Source organism: Suillus subaureus (genome assembly GCF_016647635.1).
Source record: "Suillus subaureus strain MN1 chromosome Unknown BJ212scaffold_1, whole genome shotgun sequence".
In the NCBI taxonomy this organism is placed as follows: Eukaryota; Fungi; Basidiomycota; class Agaricomycetes; order Boletales; family Suillaceae; genus Suillus; species Suillus subaureus.
Window position 1 is genome coordinate 140,508 of NW_024538557.1, and position 21,362 is coordinate 161,869.

The following is a 21,362-nucleotide window of genomic DNA, read 5'->3' on the forward strand; positions in this document are numbered from 1 at the left end:
CAATCTTTTGCTTCAATTACACACCGACTTGGTGGAAGTCCGAAGCTGACGCGTTTCAATCTTTGTGCAGTACTCGCGCGTAAAGAACCAAAAGAGTTAAGTTTCCGTGTTGTTCTCTCCTTGATTACTAGCTGCTAAACGAACTTCCAACCTGTTATCAGTGAAGTGAACCAATGATGACGCGCCAGCACCCACCCAGCTGCAGCACCTCCTAGCACTGATGCGTCCGACAAAGGTATACCTCACATCCGGTATGTGCGGTAGCAGTGAGGGGTATTAAACTGCGCTTTCGATAAGGTCTGCCCTATCCATCATCCGCTCTTCCAATCGGTCACGCTACTGCTCGACAACACGCAGCTCTTCCTCGATATTGTGGCTTGTCTTGTAGTGGTAGTGGTGATTGCTCGGGCTTCTCGTCCTAGATTAAAGAATGGCCTTCCTCTCCCACCTTCCCCTCCCAATTGGAGACTTATGGGACACTTCCTTCCCACTCGCAAGTAAGAATTCTCATCCACTGTATTTTTCTTGAATGCTAATCATGTCCTATTGGTGGTCAGCTCATTTCTCACTGTAGCGAAATGGATTGACGAGTACGGTCCTCTAATTACCATTCGCACAGGAACTGAGACAGTTGTTATTATCGGCCGCTACAAAGTCGGTCCCTCTCTGCTGAGCTGTCACATCCAAGCTCAACATCCTGCTACAGGCTGCGGTGGACATTATGGAGAAGCGGGGCGGAGTGCTGGCTGATCGTCCTTCCATGAGTGCTGGACAAATGCTTACCGGTGGATTGACCATCGCATTTGCACGCGCTGGGGACAGATTTCGTCGGATACATAGGTTCGTAGTCTGCATACTGTTACAGAAAAGCCCCTATCTGACATTGCATCGTGATCCAGAGCACTTCATACGCATCTCCAGCCTAAAGCAGCTGAGGCGTATTAGCCTCTGCAGATGTCGTTCGCGAAGAACACGGTCCTTAACATTCTTGATGACCCATCCAACTTCCAGAACCACGTGATAAGGTTAGTGCTTTCCTAGGTCTGGTGTATATTGCTTTTACTTACGGGTATTGTGAAGTTATGCTGTGACGACGGTTTTGACAGTGGCATATGGGAAGGCTACGCCCACGTCTGCAGCTGATCCCGAAGTTAGATCGGTTCGTCAGCTCATGAGTGTATTTCGGACAGTCCTGCGCCCTGGCGCTTACTGGGTGGACACGATCCCCTGGCTCAGATGCGTTGCTTGGTACGGCAGAAATTTTAAAAGGGAGTTTGAGAGCAACCGGAAACTTTTCGCTAGTCAGATGAACCGCTTGAAACAATAATTAGTACGTATCTCTGATCTGCCAGTCTTCGTACATTATCTCAACTGTCCCACAGCAGAGCGATGTGGACGTCGGTCCTTCGTTCGGGAGATATTTGCTAGAAAATGAACATCTCCTTGGCTTGTCAGAGTTAGAGATGCATTTTCTTTCTGGCACCTTTTTTGCAGCTGGAAGCGATTCGGTGGGGCCTGGTTCATCATTTCCGATGATATGTGGCTGATATCAACCGTTAGTCTGCGGCAGCGATATGCACGGTCCTAATGGCAGCTGCATGTTTTCCCGAGGAGCAAGCTAAAGTTCAGGCTGAGTTTGATGAAGTCGTAGGAAGGCACAGAGGTAGATCCGTAGCATTCTATTGTAGTCCTGTCGGTTCAATGATTTCTCCACCAAAGCACCAACCTTCGCTGACCAACAAGCCCTTCCTCTGCTGTCGGCTTTCATCTCCGAGGCTTTGAGATGGAGACCGCTGGGTCCCAATGGTGGGTATCTTTATTGTCTGTCCCATACCTGAAGTTCACGTCATTCACACTACAGGGTTTCCTCACCGAACAACTAAAGACGTGATTTGGGCAAGTGCTCTTTAAATAATTTGTCGCGTGAAGGATAATATGATATCCACTCGGCAGGAAAACTATTGCATTCCCGCCGGGACTACGGTTCTCGGTAGCCATTGGTAAATATCGTCCTTTAAATTGCGAAGGTCCTAACAATTACTTTGTCAGGGCCATCTCGCGAGATTCAGAAGTTTACCCTGATCCTGACGTGTTCAAGCCTCAGCGCTGGATTGATGATCAAGGTCATTTGAGAGACGATCTCGCATTTTTCATCTATGGGTTTGGTCGGCGGTGAGCAGTGTTGTCTTTCGAGATACATTCTCTTTGACTGTCCTTCATTCCAGCGTATGCCCCGGTCTACACCTTGCGAACCGGTAAAGATATCCTTTCATGTACATAATCTTCCGAGCTCATTTCGACCGGTACAGATCGGTGTGGATCAACTCGGTCCTTCTTTTTTGGGCATTCCGGCTCACTCTAGATCCTACGAAGCCATTGGATGACGTGGGTTTCATGCGTGTGGCGATGCCACATGTCTCTTGCCCTATCGTATTTACACCGAGGGTTCCAGATGCGGAGCTCAGGCGCATCATGTGTATTTATCCTGAAGTCGAATGAGAAGCCTCTACGCATGTGTCATCGCCACTAAAGAGGAGATGAAGAATCGGAACGAATTACCAATATCCCTCTATGCCTCGCAGTATGATATTTCAATTTTCATCACGGTCCAAAGTTTGCGTTGTGTAAATATGTCGCTATGTAAATATCGTTGATTGATGGGTTTTCTTTTTTTCGGAGATCGCGTGCAAGTCTATCACATTCCTACAGACACGTGCCTTTGCCTTAAACAATGAAGAAGCGAAGAGTTCAGTTAGATCATCATAATTTTAAAGACCCGAGTGTCCTCGAGGCGGACCACTCAGAAGATCCAATGTTTTATTCAGTGAATTTCAAACCGTACTTATACTCCGACAACTTCGCGCGCTGAAATGTGATTGTAGGAACTTGGGGTAAAAATGAGCCCATGTGCAAAACTCACGAACAAAATCTGTGTCACATATCACGCGTCTTGCATTTACAGTGTTGTGGAAGTCGGAAAGTAATTTATGGCTTGACGACACACTGTTGTGCCGTCTGGCGAGCCTCAGGTAGCGAAAGTTCTCGCATGTGCTCCATAGCGTTGTTGCACCAAGCGGAGGTATCCATCATGCCACATGGATTTTTCTGTCCAGCTGATTCTGCCGATGGTATATACAAGATACACACTACGTAGCGAATCTTTTCTCTTGGCTAATGTCTGGCTAGGGTCTGATTCAGTATTTCTCTGCGAGGACTATTATATAAGAGGTAGAAATTAGACAATTTCGAGGCCAAGGTAGAGGGGAAATGCTTACTGAGCGTGATTAGCGATGTCCAACCAGTGAAAGGGTGGCTGCAAATGAACGATCAGCGCCAGAGATAAATAATTAGAGACAGAATACGAACCTCCTCCGTCCCTCTCCAGTAAGGGCATCGTACTGTTCCCATACATATCCTGTTCTTTGATATTCCTATGCCAAGATGAGCAACGCCCGAGACCGCTTTTGAGGGAGACCTACCTTGAACACATTGTTTACCACATTTCTCCTCAGCTCTTCATACATCTCCCTGGCCCTCTCCTGGAACGGTCCCTCCTCGCGCGCATACGTGTTATGCAACGCGCCAAGCACCATATAGTTTATCTGCACCCATATTGGACCTTTCCAATAGTTCTCCCCCTGCCCGAACTCGGGATGACTTTTGCTCAGACTGCGGATACCATACTCCGACCAGAGTTGTTCGGGATCATGCAGCATGTCAAGGATGGGCCCAAGGTGTTGGGAGTCCGGCGGGAGAAGCGAGAGCATGAAGGGAAAGAGTGAAACATAGCCCGCATGACAGATATGGGTCGATTCATCTAGTAGAGAGATGATGGGTATTTAAACGATACAGGAGGGAAGAGCTCACCGTCTGAGTCAATCCCAACGTCACAGTACATCTCGTTTTCCTCGTCCCAATGCAGATCTGTATCAGTCGACAACAAATCAGCGCCTCTTGAAAACCCGGAAATTTGTCACCATCAATATTATTTATTATAGCCAACTCAATCTCAGCAAAACTTGCAGCATCCTCTTCTTCGTCAATGAACTGTGCGAAGTCCTTCATTGTCCGGGTGAAGAAGCCCATCCAGCTGATTAGATCTAAATGAAGTTCCCCTGCATGCGGCGGACCTCTCGGATAATCGTCCATTCCGCTCGTCAAAACATGTGCCTCAGAGCGTCCTCGCCAACGGTACCCTTCCGTACGTGACCGCGCCCGACGGCCGTATTGCTTGATCTGCCCACGCTGCGTCCGGCGGAACCATTCATAGTGCCGCTTCAAGGGCTTGTACATGTCGCGTAAGCCAGACTGCACAGCCGTCCGGTCAAGGGCCGCGCTGGACTTGGGATTGCCGGCAAGGGGCATTTGTCCACCCATGCCATAGTCCATCCCAAGGTCTGCAGCGGAAGGTCCATCATGCGCAGCATTGAATTGTTTGATAATGGCTGTTACTGCCATCGTCAGAGTTGGAGGGTTTGCGAAAGTAGGCACTTGGGTCTGGAATTGCACAGGGACTCGGCTACGTGCCTCCTCACCAAGGATCTGTTCACGTGCGACCCAGCCATTGTCATCGATGAGCTTAATCCAGTCCTTGAGAATTTCGAGACTACAAGTGGTCAGATATAGAGATATATGACAAAGAGCTGTCTTTGAATACCTAAGTTCTGGGTCCCATGCGCCTATGTGTAAAAGGTGGAAGCCCTCATCCCTGTAAAAGTAAATGAGTGAACTTGACTCAAACAATTGTTTGGTTACCAGTAAAACCCTCTTGGGAAGAAGCTGCGGCTAGGCGTAGCGGTTAACAGAGCACGTGGTTCAGTCAACCGTGCGCCGTTCTGTCCATCATCTTCGTCGTCGATCTCATCATCTTGGTCCCATTCATATGCGAATCCTTTGTCGACGATAGACGTGCCGTAGAAGTAGCCGATACCACCGAAGAGGTTGGAGGTGATCGCCTTGCTAAAAGACTTCAAACGTGTAACATCATTGGCTGCGTACGATGATGGGATTGGGAATGTCTCCTCGAAGCGACTGTCGAAAGACGCTACAATAGCCGCAATGCCTTCATCAATGGTGCTCGCTGCGGTGGAAATTTAGTGTCCATTTAAATAAAAAGTACTTTGGACCAGACCATCAAACGTCTGGTTCGCGCTGGCACTCTCGAAGAAGACATCAAACTGAAACTCTCCCTCAAAGGATTTCTGAACAGCAAAAAGATTGCTTGCAGTGAGAATATCATCAGGAAGCTGCAGGATAAACGAAGGATCAGGCGCCTGTTCAGCAGTGTGGTATTTCTCAACAATCGGGCTTGCACGGTTAACGATGCTCTGTATAATGTGATCTGATGTCTTGTACTGTCACGGAATGATACAATCTCCGAGAGGAATTACTTGCCTTTCGCGGTCCAAAGTTGCCCCGGTGGCAGACGCAAGCCTGCTAGGTGAGTTTTTCCTAGCCGTTCCTCGAAAGCCTCAGAGTGCGGGCCAGTAGTAACAGCCTCGTTGTCGGGCGCTGCACAGGATGAGGCGATACTCAATATCACGTAATAACAGAACGAACATACCGTCGACTATGCGGATAGTAAAATCACCGAGGTCAGGCGTAGTGCCGGAGAATTCTACCGGTCCGTCGATTCCCTTGTGATTCAATTAACTCAATTGGCTATGCGTACACTTTGTTGGGACTCACATTCTCGCTCTCATCGGTGACCATATCCACCCCGCCTAGTCCTTCTAGGCCGAGATAAAATATAGTGGAAATTCTAGATGGATACACTGTCCGGGAGTATTAATAGACTATGCCTCGAGTATGGAACGTCATGATAGAAAGCGCACTGGGATTGATAGGTGTTCCTTTGATACGTGCAACCCAACTACCACCATGGGAGCCACCAGGCACCTTCAAAAGCTCGGTGGTAATTTCCACATTGTTCTGGCTGTCCTGCAGTATTTGTACACCGCCCTGGCGTGGATCGAAATGCGTCCAGGTGTAGCTGTCAAGGCCATCGCCCTGGTCACACGCGTGGCGAGCCTCTAATGAAGTATTTAGTTGATCTGCTGCAATTGTATGCTTAGGTCACATACTGGCTATAGACTGATAGTTCTGAGTGCCGAACCACACCAGACCAGTCATAAGGGATTGGGGTAATCTTGGCCTGAGGCCGAAGTACAAGTTGGGTCTGTAAGCTCCCCATAGCAGGTTCTCTGTGTTGTTAACAAAATTCGAGTATACCAACGGCAGCAGTGTCAAGAGCAGCCATAGAATCTGCATTGGGGCGAAACTACCGTGACGGTTGAGTTACAGTATTGAAAGTCATACTAAGTAACGTGAATGTCACGTGCCAAAACTACGTGGAGCTTTGTCATAGCATTCGTAGTAGGTAGCTATAATTACATACTCCGCCATGGAAAATTCTGATTTCGGCTAAGTCAACTTTCATAGGGCCAGTAATTATAGAGTCTTGCTACTTCAAGTTACCCTCCTCAGTTAATCCAGGTACTTCCTGCGCTAGGTCTTGTAGTCATGCGGGCAGCGCTGACTGGCTGTGTATTCTCCATTTACGCTTTCCATAGCCTGCTGCCGGAGAGAGATTCGATTATCAGCTGGCGGCAGCTTTCTTCTAAGATCTGTGCAGTGACCAAGGTGAATCATTTTCCTATCACTTGTCATGCAAATCGATTCGTTTGAATATTCATATCTACATAGGCTACTACATGTACTGCACTTGAGCCCAATATTACTGGCCCACTAGCCACCTACTATATGTAGGGACTGGATGCGACGTGATACTGCAACGTATTTGGTTGTCAGATTTGAGATCTTCCAATAGTAATTTCGTTCCTTACCACTGCCTCCAGGCCCACTGGACCCCGGCAAATATAGCGACTTCACACGCCAGCGAAGGTTCGTTCACATTCCCCTATATATATGATATCAAAGACCCGCGTCCATATTTATATCCTAACACAACCTCAGACAGACAAACCAAATGGGCAGCAGAATTGACGATGAAGATGCCGACACGGTCGTCGGTGGCTCTTCCTACCCTGTAAAATACAAAGGCCTCAAGAAATCGAACCGCATCGACGAAAGCTATGATAGTTCTTCCACGCATCCCAGAAAAGGAGTGTCTTTGCACGAGTTCTCCAAAACTGCGGATTATGCATTGGAAGAACGTCTGTTCTTCGTACCCATTGGTAAGGACGGCGTGATTATTGCACTAGAGAAAATCGACAGGCAACTTCGGGACGTGAGTATCGTAATTTGTACACCTTTCGTTCTGGTATTCACCGCGTCAATTTACAGTCCGGGCGGACAGGTCTCTTGTCAAACAAGGTGAATTCGAATTTGACATCTGCTTGGGAAGGTGGCTTACATCACAACACTATTACTAGGTCCCTGTGTCGTGGACTGGTAGGGAAGTTGCTCCAGGTTTCCTTGGTTTGATCAAACACGGTGGTCTCCCCAAGATATTGACCAAGCCTGGTCGATACCCTGGATTTCCCCTCCGTAATTGGTGGGCGCGCCAATGGTGTGGTACCAAAGGACGTGCGTGTGCCGACATTCTACGCGATGTCATACTGAAAGGCGGCCATCAGTCTCGGACACCTCGATTCAGTTTCAGGGTCTAACAGTCGTTCAGGTGTCCCAGAACCAAGCAGCTGTCATCTCCGATCCTCAGAATCGTATTTTTGTGATTAAAAATTCAGGATTTGTTGCATACGCAATTGATGGAACATATGACGTTCTGGCCATCGTCGACCAGACGCATTTGTCTACTTCTATCAAGGACACAGTAACAGGCGCTACCCTAGGCTCGTACGTACCTTTGTATCCCATCTTGTTCATGATGCTCAATTGAATGTTGATCAGGATTGCCGAAATTAAGATGCGGAGTCGCATCGCTTCAGGAAAAGAACAGGAATACGTTGTGGCATTATTGTTCATTTGTTCCCCGTTCCAATGTTCTTGTTCTGATTGATTGTGGTGCACAGCTTGAACATCCCGGCGAATAACTGTGCCATTCTCCAGCGCGGAGACGACCTCGAGTTACTTCCTGCTGGACAACATTATATAACAAATCCAAACGTCACATTGCGCGGTTTGTTTACGCTCGGAGAGAATCAGCTCGAGATGCCTACAAAGGATATGTAAGTAGTTTGCCCAACCATTGATACCCTATCTTACGTTGCTGGCTTCCAGTTTCACAAGAGACCAAGTGCCTGTCGGCTTGAGGATCTATTTAAAATGGTGAGCAGTGAGAACGATGCATCTGATAACTTCAGTCATTAATAAAATTGCTAGGCAATTAATGGAACCCCTAAAGGTGCGCCTTTCGATGAATTGGCTAATTGACGGCTTTCGCCAGTGGTTGCTCACTCCGTTTGCAGCTTACCACACATGGCTACAACACCCCTTATGATGCGCTACGTGACAAAACCCAGTCTATCCTTACGCAGATTGTCGCTCATCGTATGTTCATCGATGATTCTTGTGTGATAACTTGACTCAAGTACTGTAGTTGACTACAGCTCCATGGTGAAGCAGCGCTCTCTTGGACCTGACAACCTCGACGATGGTACGGACCCTTCATCTGCGTTCCTTGACGCTCTACGTACCCGGGCCATGGACGAGATGCATGAGGCCGCACTCGAGTATGGTATCATTTTGAAGGATCTTGGTAAGCGTGGCATTTTGATAGCAAGTGACATTTGGACCTGACCATACTCTAGCCGTGATTGACCGACAATTTAAGGGAGAAATTGCGTCAACTATGGACAAACTTACAACAAGGGCGTTACAGGCGCAGGTCGAGGCCGCGGTAAGTTTCATCCTCTATGATATAGCCTATTCCCTTCATTTATATACTGCAGAATGTCGACCGAGAAAACTCGAATAAAGTTAAACAGGAAGAAGGAGCTCTCGCTGTTGCCCGCATCAAGGCTCAAAGCCGTAATGTCAGTGCTGACTTATCTTCCAAGCTGTTCATAACAAACGTATTTATAATAGACGCAAGCCGACTCCGAGGCATATAGCATCATTGCCGCTGCCAAAGCCCAGGCTGAGCGCACGAAGATCGAGGCTCTTGCAGAAGCGGAAGCTATCCGTCTCACCGCTGAGGCCGATGCACAAGCGGTCAGCGTCAGGGCGGCTGCTGATGCCAAAGTCACGGACCAATTCGCGCGCGGGATGGAGATGCGTAGAGTGGAGGTCACGCGTGTTCAAGCATTTGGTAACAAGACTGTCTTCGTGCCTACGGACGGGACTGGGGTGCAGATGGGCAATGCGATGGCAGTGGGCATGGCTGCCGGAATAGGCAATGGCCTTGGGGCTTAATTGTGGCATTGCTTCCATTTTTTTCTCTTACACAGACTCTGTCAGCTGTTTATCACACAATACTATACATATCGTAGTCTTGTATTAGTGAGGTGTACTGCCATGTTGTATGCATTGGATTTGTCGTGTTTGTCAGTATATGTTTGCCAGATCGCCTCGTCACCACAGCTGAGTCACGCGGCCGTCACGCGTCACGGCCGCGAGGAGCTTTGAATATTGCGGCACAGCGAGCCGTCCTCATTTCATCCTGAACGCTGACCACCACCCACGACAAAGTCCTTCTTCTCTTTTCAGAAGTCAATTCTTCCCACTTACTGAACTCGATCATCGCTTGTAACGTTCGTCATGAGGTCTAAATTCAAGGATGAGCACCCGTTTGGTACGTACTATCATCGCCCCGCAGTCGTCATGAAGGCATGACTTACTAACGCGTTCTCCTTCCTCAGAGAAGCGCAAGCAAGAGGCTGAACGCATCAGGCAGAAGTACCCTGACCGTATTCCTGTTAGCTTTTCCCTCTTATCCCTTGCCACGTTTCTTGTCCCTGACAGGAGTGGCATCGACTCTAGGTAATTTGCGAGAAGGCTGACCGGACAGATATTCCTACCATCGACAAGAAGAAGTATCTCGTACCCTCAGTGCGCATCACCCTGCTTATCACGAGTGCCGATGGATAACTGATCGTCGATTTTATATGTTTGCTCCCTATACAGGATCTGACAGTTGGCCAATTCGTCTACGTCATCCGGAAGCGTATCAAGCTTGCACCAGAGAAGGCCATCTTTATCTTCGTTGACGAGGTTCTCCCCCCGACGGCAGCTCTCATGAGCGCTATTTATGAGGAACATAAGTGAGCGCACCCCAGAATGCTACCAGGCCAGATCTCATTGTTTTCTAGGGATGAGGATAACTTCCTTTATGTCAGTTATTCGGGCGAGAATACTTTTGGGCAGGAGGGGTGGATTGAACTATAAGCGCGCGTTCGACAGCACATGTTCAGCGCGGCTGGTGCCCCCGGAAAGCCATAGATCGTCCTGGGCAACGGGCGTCTGGTCTTGTCTCGAAAGTTTTTATCATCGTCTCCATTTCCATACCCTTTTCCTATGTCCGCTTTGCTCACCGTCTGTACTCTAGTTGTTACTTCTGGCTTGGTTGCCTTGGTGTCTCAAATCGAATTGATTGCACCTGTATATGGATAATTATATTTCATTCATTCTAGCGTAATAAGTTGTAAGGTGCTCTTCAGGCTGGTAGGCCTTAACGAGGTCATTAATATTTGTGTCGTGAGTAAGTTGTCTCCCTTCGAAGCCGGCGAACATGATGCATGAGGGTCGATATATTATTATTTTAATATTTACGATTCTCGGGTGTAAGTTCTATATATAAGTGCGTGCGTACTGGAATATTTATATCCTAGCCTAGAAGGTCACTTGGTCAGCGTTAACTCGAACCGTCACTGATACACCACGGACAACCAGCAATTTGCTAACGGTCACATTCGAAAATCCACACGTAGCTGTGCACTTCTGTCACATGCAAAATGCGTTGCGCTCATGGCCCGAAACCCTGCAGGAGTCAGAAATTCATAAGTGACTCGAGCTCCGAGTTGGCCATAGGAGAGCCTCCAACTTATCGCAGACTTGGATTCGGGATCAATCCTGGTACAAACGGTGACCCGTATTCTAACCTGAAGTGTTAGTGCTAGTGTGCGGCGCGACGGACGTACACTCAGGTATTGAACAGACACCCTCCGCTCGGCGAACAGTGAATACTGATGTTATTCGGCGTCTCAAGTTTCATAGTAAGTAATACCGAAATGGCCGATCGTGATATTTCAATCTGGGCAAATGGCAGCACTTATGCCGTTAACTTTACTGGACTCCGAGTTCCCTCCTAACTATGTGCGTAAGGAGTACCGGATTGGGGTCATTCGATATGTCGATGTCCGGGGTGCATTGGCTTCTTTGTGACATTTCTGAGTCGTCTAGCAAAGCAAGCATTTTATGTGTTTCACCCTATGTAATTAAACTCATATGATCTTCTCCGAGCATTATCAACCAGGCCTGCAAGGTGGTCCACGCACCGCAAGTTGGCCCACACAGATTTGAAGCAATTTTCATGTCCCATTGACCATACTTCCGAGAACAATGGTGTCATAATATCCTTGCATTGGCTTTCGTTTTCCTCCACAAGCCGCTTTTATCTTTTGCCACTCGGAAAGGCCACAGTCCACTCGAGGCGAACTGGCCCATATAAAACCTCAGCACATGGCAAATTCACTTCACACAACGTTCCTCCGCAGGCTCAATCTTCTTGTGCATCATCACTTTCATTGCATCGCCCCATCTACATCGGTTGTCCGTGACACCATGCCCTTCCCATTCGCTCTTTCCCGTGGACTCTTACTCCGTACGCTCACCATGCTCTGTTCTTCTCATACGAGACGTTTACTCATCTATTTCTTTCAAGTCGCTATTGGTATCTGCAATATCACATCTATTGTGATTCTAAGGCCGGTAATCGTTACGCACACCGCAGGACGTAAGTGCTTTTAACCTAGCTTTAGCCTTCATGCACACCAATTTGTTTCAGCCTTCGAGGTCATTGCCGTTGCGTCAAGCATCGTAGCTCTGTTGGTATTCCCCATTACGTGAGTTCATCATGGCACACACTGTAGATGTGAAAAGCTGACGGCTCGAACAGTTTCTCATTTTTATATTGCAGGAGACATGCAGAAGCTAGCAACACTAGAAATATCGCTACCTTTGGTACTTTGTGGCTTTCGGATATCAGTTCGTAATATGACTGTGCTGCTCATGCCTGCCATTCTGACATACCACCAGCATCTTGTATCACTCTAACGGTTCATGCACGTCAGAATAACGCGACCGCCCTTTGTCGGGATCTTTCTCAGTCTGGTGACTGCACAATGGCTAATGCTCTCCTCGCTGTTTTCTATATGGCCGCTATATTTGGTATGTTCGGCAAATCATGTTATTCCATGCCAGTCGCTCACTATCGTTTAGCTCTCATTGGTTTCGTAATCGCATGCTTCGATACACACCCCGGTATTACTAAAGTCTCGCCTCGGTATCCGATCACTAAAGCAGCGAGTTCACGTTTCGCTGCCTTCCAATACCCGCTGGACGTGGAGTTGGAGAATGTGTACTCTGAGCCTCCCACCAGGAAGGCGAGACATACCAAGAAGGCGCACACGGAGGAAAGGTGGACTGAAATCCCTCTGTAGACAGGCATGTGTTGGTTGTGTAGTTGTACTGTTACTGATGGGGACAGCATTGTTTCATTATGGTGGAATATTACACACATGTATATATCGCAGTGGCTAATAAAAAAATAGCATATACATAAACGGTCGGTTGTTCCGGACGACATTAGGTATCAGGAGGGCTCAGTCAGATTCGCTGCTTCCTCAAACACACACTCGGGTAACGCATTTCGTTCCCAGAAAACGTCCCATTCGTCATCCCCTGGCTCGTTGTCTGGAGTGGAATATCTACTGTCAACTGCTGTGCTATCCACAACATGGCCGATATCCAATGGTGCTACTTGAGTGTTTCGCATTTGAGTTAAGTCCCCACCAGGTGATGTCGAAACATCAGCGCTCCCTGAAGGTGCAGCTCTGCCTACCGCAGGTCGAACAGCAAGCAGAACAACAGAGCCAGGAATGACTGAAATGCCTTCCGCAGTAACCATGTAGTCACAAGAGGCAGGATTGCATACCGAGCTGAACACCACGGTTAGCCGCCTGATAAGCACGGGTTCTTGGTCGCCGGCTGAATTATTCGATGACGTCGCTAAAATCGACTCGTGAATTTTCCTTGGGCGCTCGCTCTCTTCAAGATATCGTCGGCGACTTGTTCGTGAGAGAAATATTCTGACATTCAACTGATTCGACCAGACTAGACCAAGCGTTGCTTCTTTCCTGCCCTCCCCTAGGATGTCTGCACGACCAAACCATCGGAACTGGTTTTTGTAGCCGATCTGCCCACTGTCCAAAGGAGCACTGTCCCTGTCGATGGTATCGCTGACCTCATTCAGGACCAGGACCGCTATTTGATGCTTGCTGGCGAGCGAATGCAAAAGCGTCCCTATTTCAGATAGTCTGCGGGATCGCTCGACTAGGAACTGTGTGGTGGTTCTCTTGGAAGTATGAAAGAGTTCCGCGATAGCGTCGATGACAATCAATTTGAGAGGTTTTGATGATGTGTTTTGGTCATTTGCAGATATATATTGCGGCAAAGATTTAGACAGGACAAAAATGAGTTTTTCGATAGTGGGAACGGATGCGTGTTGTATATTTGCGAAAGAACACAGTGAAGGCGACAAGAGTGGATGGGTATTAAGGATTTGTTCCATTCGTGTGGTTTGCAGTTGCGACGCAACCGTCAGATAAAAAGCGGATCCTAGAATACCTCCTAACCTAGAAGGGAGCTGAACAAGCAGCGAGAGTTGAAGGGCTAACTGTGTCTTGCCCGCAGCACTGAAAGTATATCAGTTTTCTGTGCTAATAGGCACGCCGATGCATTCACCTTTCACCTACAACTTCCCAAAGCATTCCTGTTCTAATTCCACCACCTAACATACCATCTAGTTCAGCATCTCCCGTCGTGAACTTCTCTTCGCCTTCCGGCGGCAGGTCTTTGATTTTGTTGATGGACACTGCCCGTTCTCGACATGCAGCCTCGAGAATTCTGGCAACCTCTAATGGGGCAATGCGCGACGTACGCGAGATGTCACTCGGCGTACTGAGTAAGAGGTCTGATAAACTTTTGTATCCTCCTACCAGGCTCGCAATCACTATTTCCAGCGCGTATGCAATAATCTTTGAAGACGCACCCTTTTCAAGAGAGGACTTCTGGTATGTGGAGAGGCTGGATAACGAGGATAATGAAACAGAATCCATCTTTCTGGTCAGTCTGAAAGTGCGCAAGTCATATCATTTGCCAACGAATGAGATTAATGAGACTTAAGGTCATACTGATAGTAGTAACTATATCTAAGTGGTACAGTACTACAGTATAGTTTCAAACTCAGATTACTTAGTTGATACACTTGCGACACGTCCACATTGACATTGTCCAAATCATCTGCAGCATCGAGCAACCATGCCGTCTGCGACCACGACTGAAGCGGTTCCAATTGAAACTGCTCATGAAGACATGATTGTATGCAACAGCATTAATATTGCCTCCTGAACATGTACTCAAAAATTCAACCTAGCATGATGCGCAACTCGACTACTATGGCAAGCGTTTAGCGACCTGCTCTTCAGATAGAACAGTGAAGGTCTTTGACGTTATTGGTGGGGAACCATTGAAATCTAGTGGACATACTCTGAAGGGGTCCGTGGTTTGATGTACATGTTGAATAAGCTCATAATTCTGCATCCTTTCTGACAGGCACACGGGTCCAGTGTGGCAGGTTGCCTGGGCACACCCGAAGTTCGGACACATACTTGCTTCTTGCTCGTACGATGGCAAAGTATTGATATGGGGGGAACGGTCTCAAGGCACGGCCGATAGTGGGTGGACAAGGGTGAAGGAGCACACGTTACACACCGCTTCGGTGAATTCTGTGTCGTGGGCTCCTCATGAGCTCGGTGCGATGTTGGCTTGCGCGTCGTCAGATGGAAAGCTTTCTGTACTCACCTTCAAAGGTGTGCACTCTTTTGTTCACAGCTGACATCTCTGACGAACATTCGGTAACAGATGACGGTCAGTGGGGTGCTGACATCTTCAACGGTCATGCCATCGGCTGCAACTCTGTTTCTTGGGCGCCCGCGACACAGCCTGGATCACTCATTCATCCGCAACAACCTGGCGTGCAGCCTTCTGCACCCTTTAAACGTTTTGCCAGCGCTGGTTGTGATAATCTTGTCAAGATCTGGGGCTACCGTGAAGACACGCAGTCGTGGGTGGAGGAGGAGACACTTGATGGGCACACAGATTGGGTGCGTGATGTTGCGTGGGCGCCTAACATCGGTCTGCCAAGGAGTTATATTGCAACAGCATCTCAGGTTCGTCACAAGGTATTTTTCTTGGATTTTTTGTCTGAAGATATCTTCGTTTCAAGGATAAGACAGTGTTGATCTGGACAAAAGACTCGTTAACCTCTCCGTGGGTGAAGACTGCCCTTGACCCATCGACTGCCTCAGGAGCACCTAGTGCAGCGGCTGCGGGCAAATTCCCTGATGTCGTATGGCGCGTATCATGGAGTCTCGCTGGAAACATTCTTGCTGTTAGCTGTGGCGATGGGAAAGTCACATTGTGGAAGGAGAATCTGCGGGGCATATGGGAGTGTGTTAGTGACATGTCGTCCTAGAGATGTGTGATTGGATCAGATGCTACTTAGAAATGCACAGGTTGGCTCGCTCATCTGAAGACGTATAAAACGTGCGCCGCGCACATTCCCACTACTCGTCAAGTTCAACATTAAACGTGTCAAGTTTCACTTGCCGACACGAAGTGCTATTGGCCCACCCGCATCGATCATCTCAAGCAAAGTGAGTAAGTGCCAGTCGTTTTTCTCTTTTCTAATGTGCCTCCGATTCTGGACGAGACTCTGGGACTAAGGCCCAAGGCACAATGACTTCTGTCTCAATGTAGAGATCGACAGAACCGCACAACAATTACATTCCAGGCAAATTACAGGTCTCACAACGTATTTTAGTTGCAAGCACAGGCTTTCTTTCTTCGAGGTCCCGTGTCTCCTGCGTTCGATATTCGCCATCTGGCAATATTACAATTGCAACAGGTAGCAATATCACAAGTTATGATACAGGAACGAGGGGACAAGTCGCAACCTTCGATTGTCACGCAGAATTCAACAAATTACTCGCGTGGACGCCCGATGGTACAAGCCTTCTCTCAGGGGGCAGTAGGGTTGGTTCTACCGTACGGGAGTGGGATGCATTGACCTGGCAGCAGGTTGGTGACCCCTGGATGCTGAAGAGCTACTCGCGCAAGAGATCAACACTAATCCCAACAATTATAATTCCTGTGCCAATTGCCCATTCGTCGTGGGGCGAAAACACAACTGGAATCACGCGCTTGATAATGCAATCGATGTGGGATATAATTGACCGATCAGGGCCCCCTTATGGAGGCTAATTTGAGGTCGAGTAGCTATTCCAGTGCATTACCATGTCACTCATTCGAATGCATGGATATACCTTACTGCAACATCACCCCTTCATCGCGTCGACTCCAAAGACTTGCTTGTGCGCCGGATGCAGCAGAAGCTCTCTTCTGGCGTCTCAAACTCGTCACCAATCCTGTGACGGAGGAGCACTTTGCTTCCAGCGCTCTGCTCGTGATCCATCTCTACTTCGAGCTTCGTCCACTCCCGGCCCAACTGGTTTCAGTTCTCTCGTTCGCCAATCCCTTCCCAAGTCTATCATCATTGGAATCCTGCATTACAAGTACCAGTACTAGTGCAATATGGTCGCTAATCTAGTTCTATTCCTGAGCTCACGTCCGTGACGCTCAACGTCCTGTTGGAACTAATCGCGGAGATTGCCAGCATTGTTCTCTTCTCCACTCTAATGAGAACTTCTTGGTGTGTCTTAGGCTCCTGCGAGACGATGACTAATTCCTCCGTTATCTGTGCCGACAAGACCAGTACATACATGTCTCGCTGGTCTGGCAACTTAGCGTTACGGAGTCCGAATCTGAAGTAGAGCAAGGAGCTCTTGATGCGGCAGTCAAGGTTTGTCGCTGTACCTAGGCAGACCTACCGTCTTCTTTACGTTTCAGTCGAGTCGAGGTCTCTTGCGAGGGATGGAATGGCCCTGGCGATCCATACGTCATGAAAGGTCTGATTCTGATACACGTCTGGTGCTTGAAATACGAAGCCTCATAATAATTTCACAGGATCCTGCTCCGTTGAATACAACCTCGTTCGACTCCCAGATGCCCTCCACGCCAACTCTGGCTCAAGCTAGTCTCACTTCTACACCCGACCATGGTTCAGCGGTAAGTCCTGAGCACATTCGTCTAATAATACCCTACTTACTTGGACCTCGATTACTGCGGTATCTTCTTCATGTTCATATGGATCGTAGTCCCGGGCATTATAATCTAAAGCTTTATCCAACCTTGCTTGCATCACAACGTGTCAGATGCCAACCACACTAGCCTTCCCTCGTATCCTGGCGATAGGCAAGGCAAGTCAGGAGGGTTCCCGTGCTCTTACTCCACTAGCCCACCCCCACCATACACCAAAGATGTTCAGGCAACGGCTCGCAGTGGTAGCCAAGGTTCTGGACTGGTGCTGCGCTGGGGGCGCTGGGAGACCATCATATCATTGGATCGTCCGTCGGAGTCTCGGGAGTATGACTGGGAGCGGGAGAGGCGCCTGCCGTGTAGTATCTCGAGGAGCAGACTTGTGCCTGGGTATGATAAAGAAGTATTGTCTAATTTGGATGCGATGAGGACCAGTACAGAGCATGGTGGTTCGAGGTGACAAAATTTGGTCATGTTCACAATGTACAGATTATGTAATTGTACAAAGAAACTTACAGTATAATTTGCGGAAATTAATTGCTGTACGCAATGAATGATTTTGATTGGGCCCTGCGCATCGTGATTACTTAAGCCACTGCCACCATTGTTACAATATTTAGTTTCTCCTGAACCAGTCGTATAACCTTATCATCCATCATGTCAAATCCTACCAGACGATGTTTATCGTCTATGATTCTATTCATTTCGTTCATGTTTCCCTACACCATACTCGTTCTTCCATCGATTCTTGGCTTCCAAAGCTATGGTTACCGCATCATGTTCACCCTATCGGCCCTCGGAGTAACCATTCTCATCGCCAATCTGTATTACTGGTTCTCGGCGGTATCCCATTACCTCGTAAGTCCTTATCTCTCTATGGCACTCACGATTTGAACCCGGCACACAGGGTGGGCTTCAACATGACTGGGGATGTGCGTCCCAATTATTCAATTGGGTGACGATTCTTCCATACCTCATTGTTATAAGTGAGTTTCAAAATCAGTACCAGTCGTCTTCTAATCCCTATTATCAGTGCTGTTTGATGCCGAGATCTCCGCTTTTTCCATTACCTCAACTCTTATAGCGCTTATCCTCCTCTTCCCCGTTTTGGAGTTTCCATTCTGGATCCTGGTAGGGAGTGGGAAAAACAAAGATCATCTTCACGTCTATGGGAAGATCCATGACTGGATCACCGTCGAAGTGGGAGGCCTCTTGATGTGTAAGTCTAATATTCATCAGATTCGAGATCTTACTAAAAATATCTATTTTAAGTATTAGTAACAGGTGTTCTCGACCTTGTTCTCAACCTTGTTAAGCAAGCCAGCGAATGGGTAAACCAAGCCACTAATTTGGTGGTTGAGGTAATCATAGCTGTCAGGAACTTTCTCCCCCGCCTGAACCAACCGCCCAATCAGCAACTCGAGACTGCTGGTACGGAACAGCCACCACCTTATTTGGGAAGTACCATCCATTTTTGGCATCGCCCTATTAACCAAATCTATAAACAGTTCGATTTTCATTCTCATTCCGTATCTAGTAGCTCTTCCTCCGACGTGATAGCAGAGGGTGCGGCGAAGGTCTGATTCAAAGTCGCTCTATTATTTAATATTTAATACTACCACACATTCATTAATGTATTACACCCTATTCTGTCTCCTTTAATGCCCTCTTTTTGCAATTGTACACCACCTTTTTCAACGTGTCTTCTGAACTCCACATGCGCTCGCTCATTTCTTTCCTAACTAAACTCTCACACCATGGCTTCGACGTGCTCTTTCACGGCGTTGTAGGATCCACAATACTACTCTTGGGCCCTATGCTTTGGAGCTGAAAAAAGGTTTCGGAAGATGGGTTTGTGCACTATCCTCCATCGGTAACGCCGCTCACGCAGCAAGTCCCCGGCTCCGGCTCACTTGCACTTTAACTTGGCGTCACGAAGCCCGAATCTGAAGTAGAGCAAGGAGCTTTTGATGCGGCAGTCGGGGCTTGTTGCTGTACCTTACTGCTTTCTGGCTGTTTATTTTTTTTTCAGACTGTCGTGAATGCTAGTGTCGGTCTCAAACGCCCAGGCAGCCCCTCATTCCGCACAAGTCCCGTACCACTAAATACTTGATTTTTTATATACGCGCGAATGATTATATGCCAGTTACAACTTCAAGAGGATGGTTTAGATTTGATTTTGTTGCTTTTTGGTTCTTCGCATTTCACTTTCAAGTGACACGATCATTCCTGACTCGCACAGGTCAGATATCGAAAACATGTATGCATGTTTGACGATTCCCATCAATCAGCAAATCACTTTGCCTCTGTGGGCTCTGTACAGCTCTGTACAGAAGGGACCAAGCTGTGGCCAGCCATTTTTTGGTGGTGGGAAAAAAAGTGTTTTACTGATATGATCATTGTCGTTGAGGGTTTTCCCAGACGTGCACCATACAAATCGGATGATAAGGCCTAATGCGAATGCATACCGTCTTTCAACATGACAAGCCCGGCACCAACATGCTGAGAAAACCTCTAGCTTCCCCACCTCGAGGCAGCAAATTTACTTCGGCGAGCCATTAAGTATAATGTTAACACGAGTATATCTGCTACTTCTTTCGGTTCGTAGCACTTATCTTGATTACAGGATGATTTGTTATACTCGTCTTCTATCGTCTTGACGGAGGCTGGGTATACATATAAATTCATGCATATAAATCTCTCCCGCACTGCAATCGAGGTTTTGCTCGCAATCCACAATGGTTTCAGAAGACAACCCCCTCTTGACGTCCACCGTGCATGAAGCTATGATAGCTATGACAGGTTTGCGCCCGACCAGAAGAGGTGGATCGTGTTTGTCGTCTCTTTTGTGGGTTTGTTGCCTAGTGAGTGCTAGTAGTTGAAGTGTACTGCTTATACGGTGGGTGATGCTGGTGAACACGAATAGTGTTTGTCTCATCGATATTCGCGCCTTCCATCTCTAAAATAGCTAAGGATCTTGGCTCGATACATGCTGTCGTCAGGTGCGTGTCTTAAATTCATCGTATATAATATTTCGTGATCAAGCGATTTTCCCAGTTTGACCGTCAGCCTGTCGATCTTGGCGAGTGCCGCCGGAGCATTAGTTTGGGCCGCTTATTCGTCTTTGTGTACGCGTATACATAGCGTGTCGTGAACTCGCCGTAGTTTCGATTCCTAACTGCAGTCCTGCAGATGGACGACGATCGATGTATTTGTGGGGCATGCCGTTGTTATGCACCGGGAGCTGCGATGTCGCAATATTGGCTTTGTTCCGGAGTCTGTTATTCTGGCGGTTCGTACAGACGTTTGGGTGTTCCGGGAATACCGTTAGGTGCTGGTGATATCTGTGACATTTATAAATCGGAGGAGAGGGGGACTGCTATTGGGGTATTCATTAGTGCGAGTGATCCTAATGTTGAACGCTCTTGTGTAACTGACGTGGCTTTCTCGAGCTACACTTTTCGGGTTCGCCGTTGTCCCGCTTCTTGGAGGTAAATATATTCTGGGTGTTTGGGCATGCCGGATCTAACGATGCATTTAAACAGGTGCAGCGGCGTAGTATCGTTCCTGGCGCAATTTGCACTATTACCTCGCTGCATGGGGCTTGCTCGGCCTGTTTCTTGTATACCTTTCGTTTCCTGAGACAAACCATCCTGGCACATTGGGCATTGACAAACTAACGTGCAGGAGATGGATCCATATCAAATGCATAAATCCTCAGCAGTCTCTGGTTGCTCCGGAGTCCGAACCTATTGGCGGTTGTGAGTGCATTCATGATGTACATCGCGTACTCGTTACAAACTCTTAGTTCGATGTGGGATGTAGATGCTTGCGTTGATGTTTATCACTGACTGTGGTGCGCCGACTCCCACTGTATAGTGCATTCTCACAACCGCTGGCATTTACTATCATAAGCTGACGGTCATCTTCCATCTTGTATCATGGTGTAGGGTATCAAGATGGCATTCATTCGTACATATTTTATCTTACATACACAATCACTC

At 47.8% G+C, this 21,362-nt stretch overlaps 9 protein-coding genes across 9 annotated transcripts; 7 read left to right on the top strand and 2 right to left on the bottom strand.

Annotated features, from left to right (window-relative positions):
- Positions 1 to 220: 220 nt before the first annotated feature.
- On the top strand, positions 221 to 2,499 carry BJ212DRAFT_1443010 (cytochrome P450; the record flags this gene model as incomplete). Its single annotated transcript, XM_041337764.1, has 15 exons — positions 221 to 235; positions 358 to 497; positions 558 to 654; positions 707 to 840; positions 900 to 938; positions 1,081 to 1,301; positions 1,353 to 1,357; positions 1,383 to 1,508; positions 1,561 to 1,663; positions 1,720 to 1,806; positions 1,862 to 1,896; positions 1,954 to 2,000; positions 2,050 to 2,172; positions 2,226 to 2,255; positions 2,310 to 2,499. The coding sequence occupies 15 exons, from the start codon at positions 221 to 223 to the stop codon at positions 2,497 to 2,499; spliced, it is 1,392 nt and encodes a 463-aa protein (XP_041199592.1).
- Positions 2,500 to 3,064: 565 nt separating this feature from the next.
- BJ212DRAFT_1308005 (glycoside hydrolase) lies at positions 3,065 to 6,354 on the bottom strand. Its single transcript, XM_041333872.1, has 14 exons — positions 6,084 to 6,354; positions 5,835 to 6,032; positions 5,689 to 5,774; positions 5,564 to 5,636; positions 5,395 to 5,511; positions 5,132 to 5,341; positions 4,756 to 5,080; positions 4,658 to 4,708; positions 3,978 to 4,606; positions 3,868 to 3,924; positions 3,480 to 3,817; positions 3,367 to 3,431; positions 3,276 to 3,313; positions 3,065 to 3,214 (listed from the first exon to the last, which is right to left on the bottom strand). The coding sequence occupies exons 1-14, from the start codon at positions 6,268 to 6,270 to the stop codon at positions 3,195 to 3,197; spliced, it is 2,394 nt and encodes a 797-aa protein (XP_041199593.1). The 5' UTR covers positions 6,271 to 6,354; the 3' UTR covers positions 3,065 to 3,194.
- A 502-nt stretch (positions 6,355 to 6,856) lies between these two features.
- Positions 6,857 to 9,493, top strand: BJ212DRAFT_1308015 (uncharacterized protein). Its single transcript, XM_041333873.1, has 13 exons — positions 6,857 to 7,249; positions 7,306 to 7,335; positions 7,395 to 7,548; positions 7,599 to 7,818; positions 7,873 to 7,941; positions 7,995 to 8,150; positions 8,203 to 8,250; positions 8,305 to 8,326; positions 8,391 to 8,472; positions 8,522 to 8,680; positions 8,733 to 8,821; positions 8,874 to 8,957; positions 9,010 to 9,493. Exons 1-13 carry the CDS (start codon positions 6,989 to 6,991, stop codon positions 9,334 to 9,336), a joined length of 1,701 nt encoding a protein of 566 aa, XP_041199594.1. The 5' UTR covers positions 6,857 to 6,988; the 3' UTR covers positions 9,337 to 9,493.
- A 30-nt stretch (positions 9,494 to 9,523) lies between these two features.
- On the top strand, positions 9,524 to 10,620 carry BJ212DRAFT_1308020 (autophagy-related protein 8 precursor). Its single transcript, XM_041333874.1, has 5 exons — positions 9,524 to 9,715; positions 9,783 to 9,838; positions 9,904 to 9,972; positions 10,048 to 10,184; positions 10,233 to 10,620. Exons 1-5 carry the CDS (start codon positions 9,682 to 9,684, stop codon positions 10,306 to 10,308), a joined length of 372 nt encoding a protein of 123 aa, XP_041199595.1. The 5' UTR covers positions 9,524 to 9,681; the 3' UTR covers positions 10,309 to 10,620.
- A 644-nt stretch (positions 10,621 to 11,264) lies between these two features.
- Positions 11,265 to 12,657, top strand: BJ212DRAFT_2924 (uncharacterized protein). The gene is made up of 6 exons (XM_041342844.1): positions 11,265 to 11,743; positions 11,804 to 11,875; positions 11,927 to 11,984; positions 12,038 to 12,126; positions 12,178 to 12,309; positions 12,361 to 12,657. The coding sequence occupies exons 1-6, from the start codon at positions 11,602 to 11,604 to the stop codon at positions 12,579 to 12,581; spliced, it is 714 nt and encodes a 237-aa protein (XP_041199596.1). The 5' UTR covers positions 11,265 to 11,601; the 3' UTR covers positions 12,582 to 12,657.
- BJ212DRAFT_1308027 (P-loop containing nucleoside triphosphate hydrolase protein) lies at positions 12,628 to 14,356 on the bottom strand. The gene is made up of 3 exons (XM_041333875.1): positions 14,192 to 14,356; positions 13,885 to 14,134; positions 12,628 to 13,835 (listed from the first exon to the last, which is right to left on the bottom strand). Exons 1-3 carry the CDS (start codon positions 14,256 to 14,258, stop codon positions 12,734 to 12,736), a joined length of 1,419 nt encoding a protein of 472 aa, XP_041199597.1. The 5' UTR covers positions 14,259 to 14,356; the 3' UTR covers positions 12,628 to 12,733.
- A 37-nt stretch (positions 14,357 to 14,393) lies between these two features.
- On the top strand, positions 14,394 to 16,150 carry BJ212DRAFT_1308029 (WD40-repeat-containing domain protein). The gene is made up of 5 exons (XM_041333876.1): positions 14,394 to 14,520; positions 14,576 to 14,697; positions 14,755 to 15,011; positions 15,064 to 15,371; positions 15,428 to 16,150. The coding sequence occupies exons 1-5, from the start codon at positions 14,461 to 14,463 to the stop codon at positions 15,674 to 15,676; spliced, it is 996 nt and encodes a 331-aa protein (XP_041199598.1). The 5' UTR covers positions 14,394 to 14,460; the 3' UTR covers positions 15,677 to 16,150.
- Positions 16,151 to 18,017: 1,867 nt separating this feature from the next.
- BJ212DRAFT_1308035 (uncharacterized protein) lies at positions 18,018 to 19,279 on the top strand. Its single transcript, XM_041333877.1, has 4 exons — positions 18,018 to 18,216; positions 18,266 to 18,344; positions 18,392 to 18,577; positions 18,631 to 19,279. Exons 1-4 carry the CDS (start codon positions 18,049 to 18,051, stop codon positions 18,939 to 18,941), a joined length of 744 nt encoding a protein of 247 aa, XP_041199599.1. The 5' UTR covers positions 18,018 to 18,048; the 3' UTR covers positions 18,942 to 19,279.
- Positions 19,280 to 19,699: 420 nt separating this feature from the next.
- BJ212DRAFT_1308037 (uncharacterized protein) lies at positions 19,700 to 20,999 on the top strand. Its single transcript, XM_041333878.1, has 6 exons — positions 19,700 to 19,725; positions 19,780 to 19,937; positions 19,985 to 20,160; positions 20,285 to 20,360; positions 20,416 to 20,849; positions 20,904 to 20,999. Exons 3-5 carry the CDS (start codon positions 20,097 to 20,099, stop codon positions 20,510 to 20,512), a joined length of 237 nt encoding a protein of 78 aa, XP_041199600.1. The 5' UTR covers positions 19,700 to 19,725; positions 19,780 to 19,937; positions 19,985 to 20,096; the 3' UTR covers positions 20,513 to 20,849; positions 20,904 to 20,999.
- The last annotated feature ends 363 nt before the right edge of the window (positions 21,000 to 21,362 follow it).

Excerpts from the sequence above, each read along its gene's own strand:
- BJ212DRAFT_1308005 (XM_041333872.1), bottom strand. The coding sequence starts at position 6,270 with ATGCAGATTCTATGGCTGCTCTTGACACTGCTGCCGTTGGTATACTCG. Across the intron at positions 4,709-4,755 it reads TTCCCAAGAGGGTTTTACTG|GGATGAGGGCTTCCACCTTT; the intron begins GTAACCAAACAA and ends TTACTTTTACAG. Across the intron at positions 3,818-3,867 it reads CGTTGGGATTGACTCAGACG|ATGAATCGACCCATATCTGT; the intron begins GTGAGCTCTTCC and ends TCTCTCTACTAG.
- BJ212DRAFT_1308020 (XM_041333874.1), top strand. The coding sequence starts at position 9,682 with ATGAGGTCTAAATTCAAGGATGAGCACCCGTTTG. Across the intron at positions 9,839-9,903 it reads AGTACCCTGACCGTATTCCT|GTAATTTGCGAGAAGGCTGA; the intron begins GTTAGCTTTTCC and ends CATCGACTCTAG. Across the intron at positions 9,973-10,047 it reads AGAAGTATCTCGTACCCTCA|GATCTGACAGTTGGCCAATT; the intron begins GTGCGCATCACC and ends CTCCCTATACAG.
- BJ212DRAFT_1308015 (XM_041333873.1), top strand. The coding sequence starts at position 6,989 with ATGGGCAGCAGAATTGACGATGAAGATGCCGACACGGTCGTCGGTGGC. Across the intron at positions 8,251-8,304 it reads TTGAGGATCTATTTAAAATG|GCAATTAATGGAACCCCTAA; the intron begins GTGAGCAGTGAG and ends TAAAATTGCTAG. Across the intron at positions 8,327-8,390 it reads AATTAATGGAACCCCTAAAG|CTTACCACACATGGCTACAA; the intron begins GTGCGCCTTTCG and ends CTCCGTTTGCAG.
- BJ212DRAFT_1308037 (XM_041333878.1), top strand. The coding sequence starts at position 20,097 with ATGGTTTCAGAAGACAACCCCCTCTTGACGTCCACCGTGCATGAAGCT. Across the intron at positions 20,161-20,284 it reads AGCTATGATAGCTATGACAG|TGTTTGTCTCATCGATATTC; the intron begins GTTTGCGCCCGA and ends GAACACGAATAG. Across the intron at positions 20,361-20,415 it reads TCGATACATGCTGTCGTCAG|TTTGACCGTCAGCCTGTCGA; the intron begins GTGCGTGTCTTA and ends CGATTTTCCCAG.
- BJ212DRAFT_1308035 (XM_041333877.1), top strand. The coding sequence starts at position 18,049 with ATGATTCTATTCATTTCGTTCATGTTTCCCTACACCATACTCGTTCTT. Across the intron at positions 18,217-18,265 it reads CGGCGGTATCCCATTACCTC|GGTGGGCTTCAACATGACTG; the intron begins GTAAGTCCTTAT and ends CCCGGCACACAG. Across the intron at positions 18,578-18,630 it reads AGTGGGAGGCCTCTTGATGT|TATTAGTAACAGGTGTTCTC; the intron begins GTAAGTCTAATA and ends ATCTATTTTAAG.
- BJ212DRAFT_1308027 (XM_041333875.1), bottom strand. The coding sequence starts at position 14,258 with ATGGATTCTGTTTCATTATCCTCGTTATCCAGCCTCTCCACATACCAG. Across the intron at positions 14,135-14,191 it reads GAAGTCCTCTCTTGAAAAGG|GAGGATACAAAAGTTTATCA; the intron begins GTGCGTCTTCAA and ends CGAGCCTGGTAG. Across the intron at positions 13,836-13,884 it reads TGGGAAGTTGTAGGTGAAAG|TGCTGCGGGCAAGACACAGT; the intron begins GTGAATGCATCG and ends ATATACTTTCAG.
- BJ212DRAFT_1308029 (XM_041333876.1), top strand. The coding sequence starts at position 14,461 with ATGCCGTCTGCGACCACGACTGAAGCGGTTCCAATTGAAACTGCTCAT. Across the intron at positions 14,698-14,754 it reads AGTGGACATACTCTGAAGGG|GCACACGGGTCCAGTGTGGC; the intron begins GTCCGTGGTTTG and ends CCTTTCTGACAG. Across the intron at positions 15,372-15,427 it reads ATATTGCAACAGCATCTCAG|GATAAGACAGTGTTGATCTG; the intron begins GTTCGTCACAAG and ends CTTCGTTTCAAG.
- BJ212DRAFT_2924 (XM_041342844.1), top strand. The coding sequence starts at position 11,602 with ATGGCAAATTCACTTCACACAACGTTCCTCCGCAGGCTCAATCTTCTT. Across the intron at positions 11,744-11,803 it reads TTCCCGTGGACTCTTACTCC|TCGCTATTGGTATCTGCAAT; the intron begins GTACGCTCACCA and ends ATTTCTTTCAAG. Across the intron at positions 11,876-11,926 it reads CGTTACGCACACCGCAGGAC|CCTTCGAGGTCATTGCCGTT; the intron begins GTAAGTGCTTTT and ends AATTTGTTTCAG.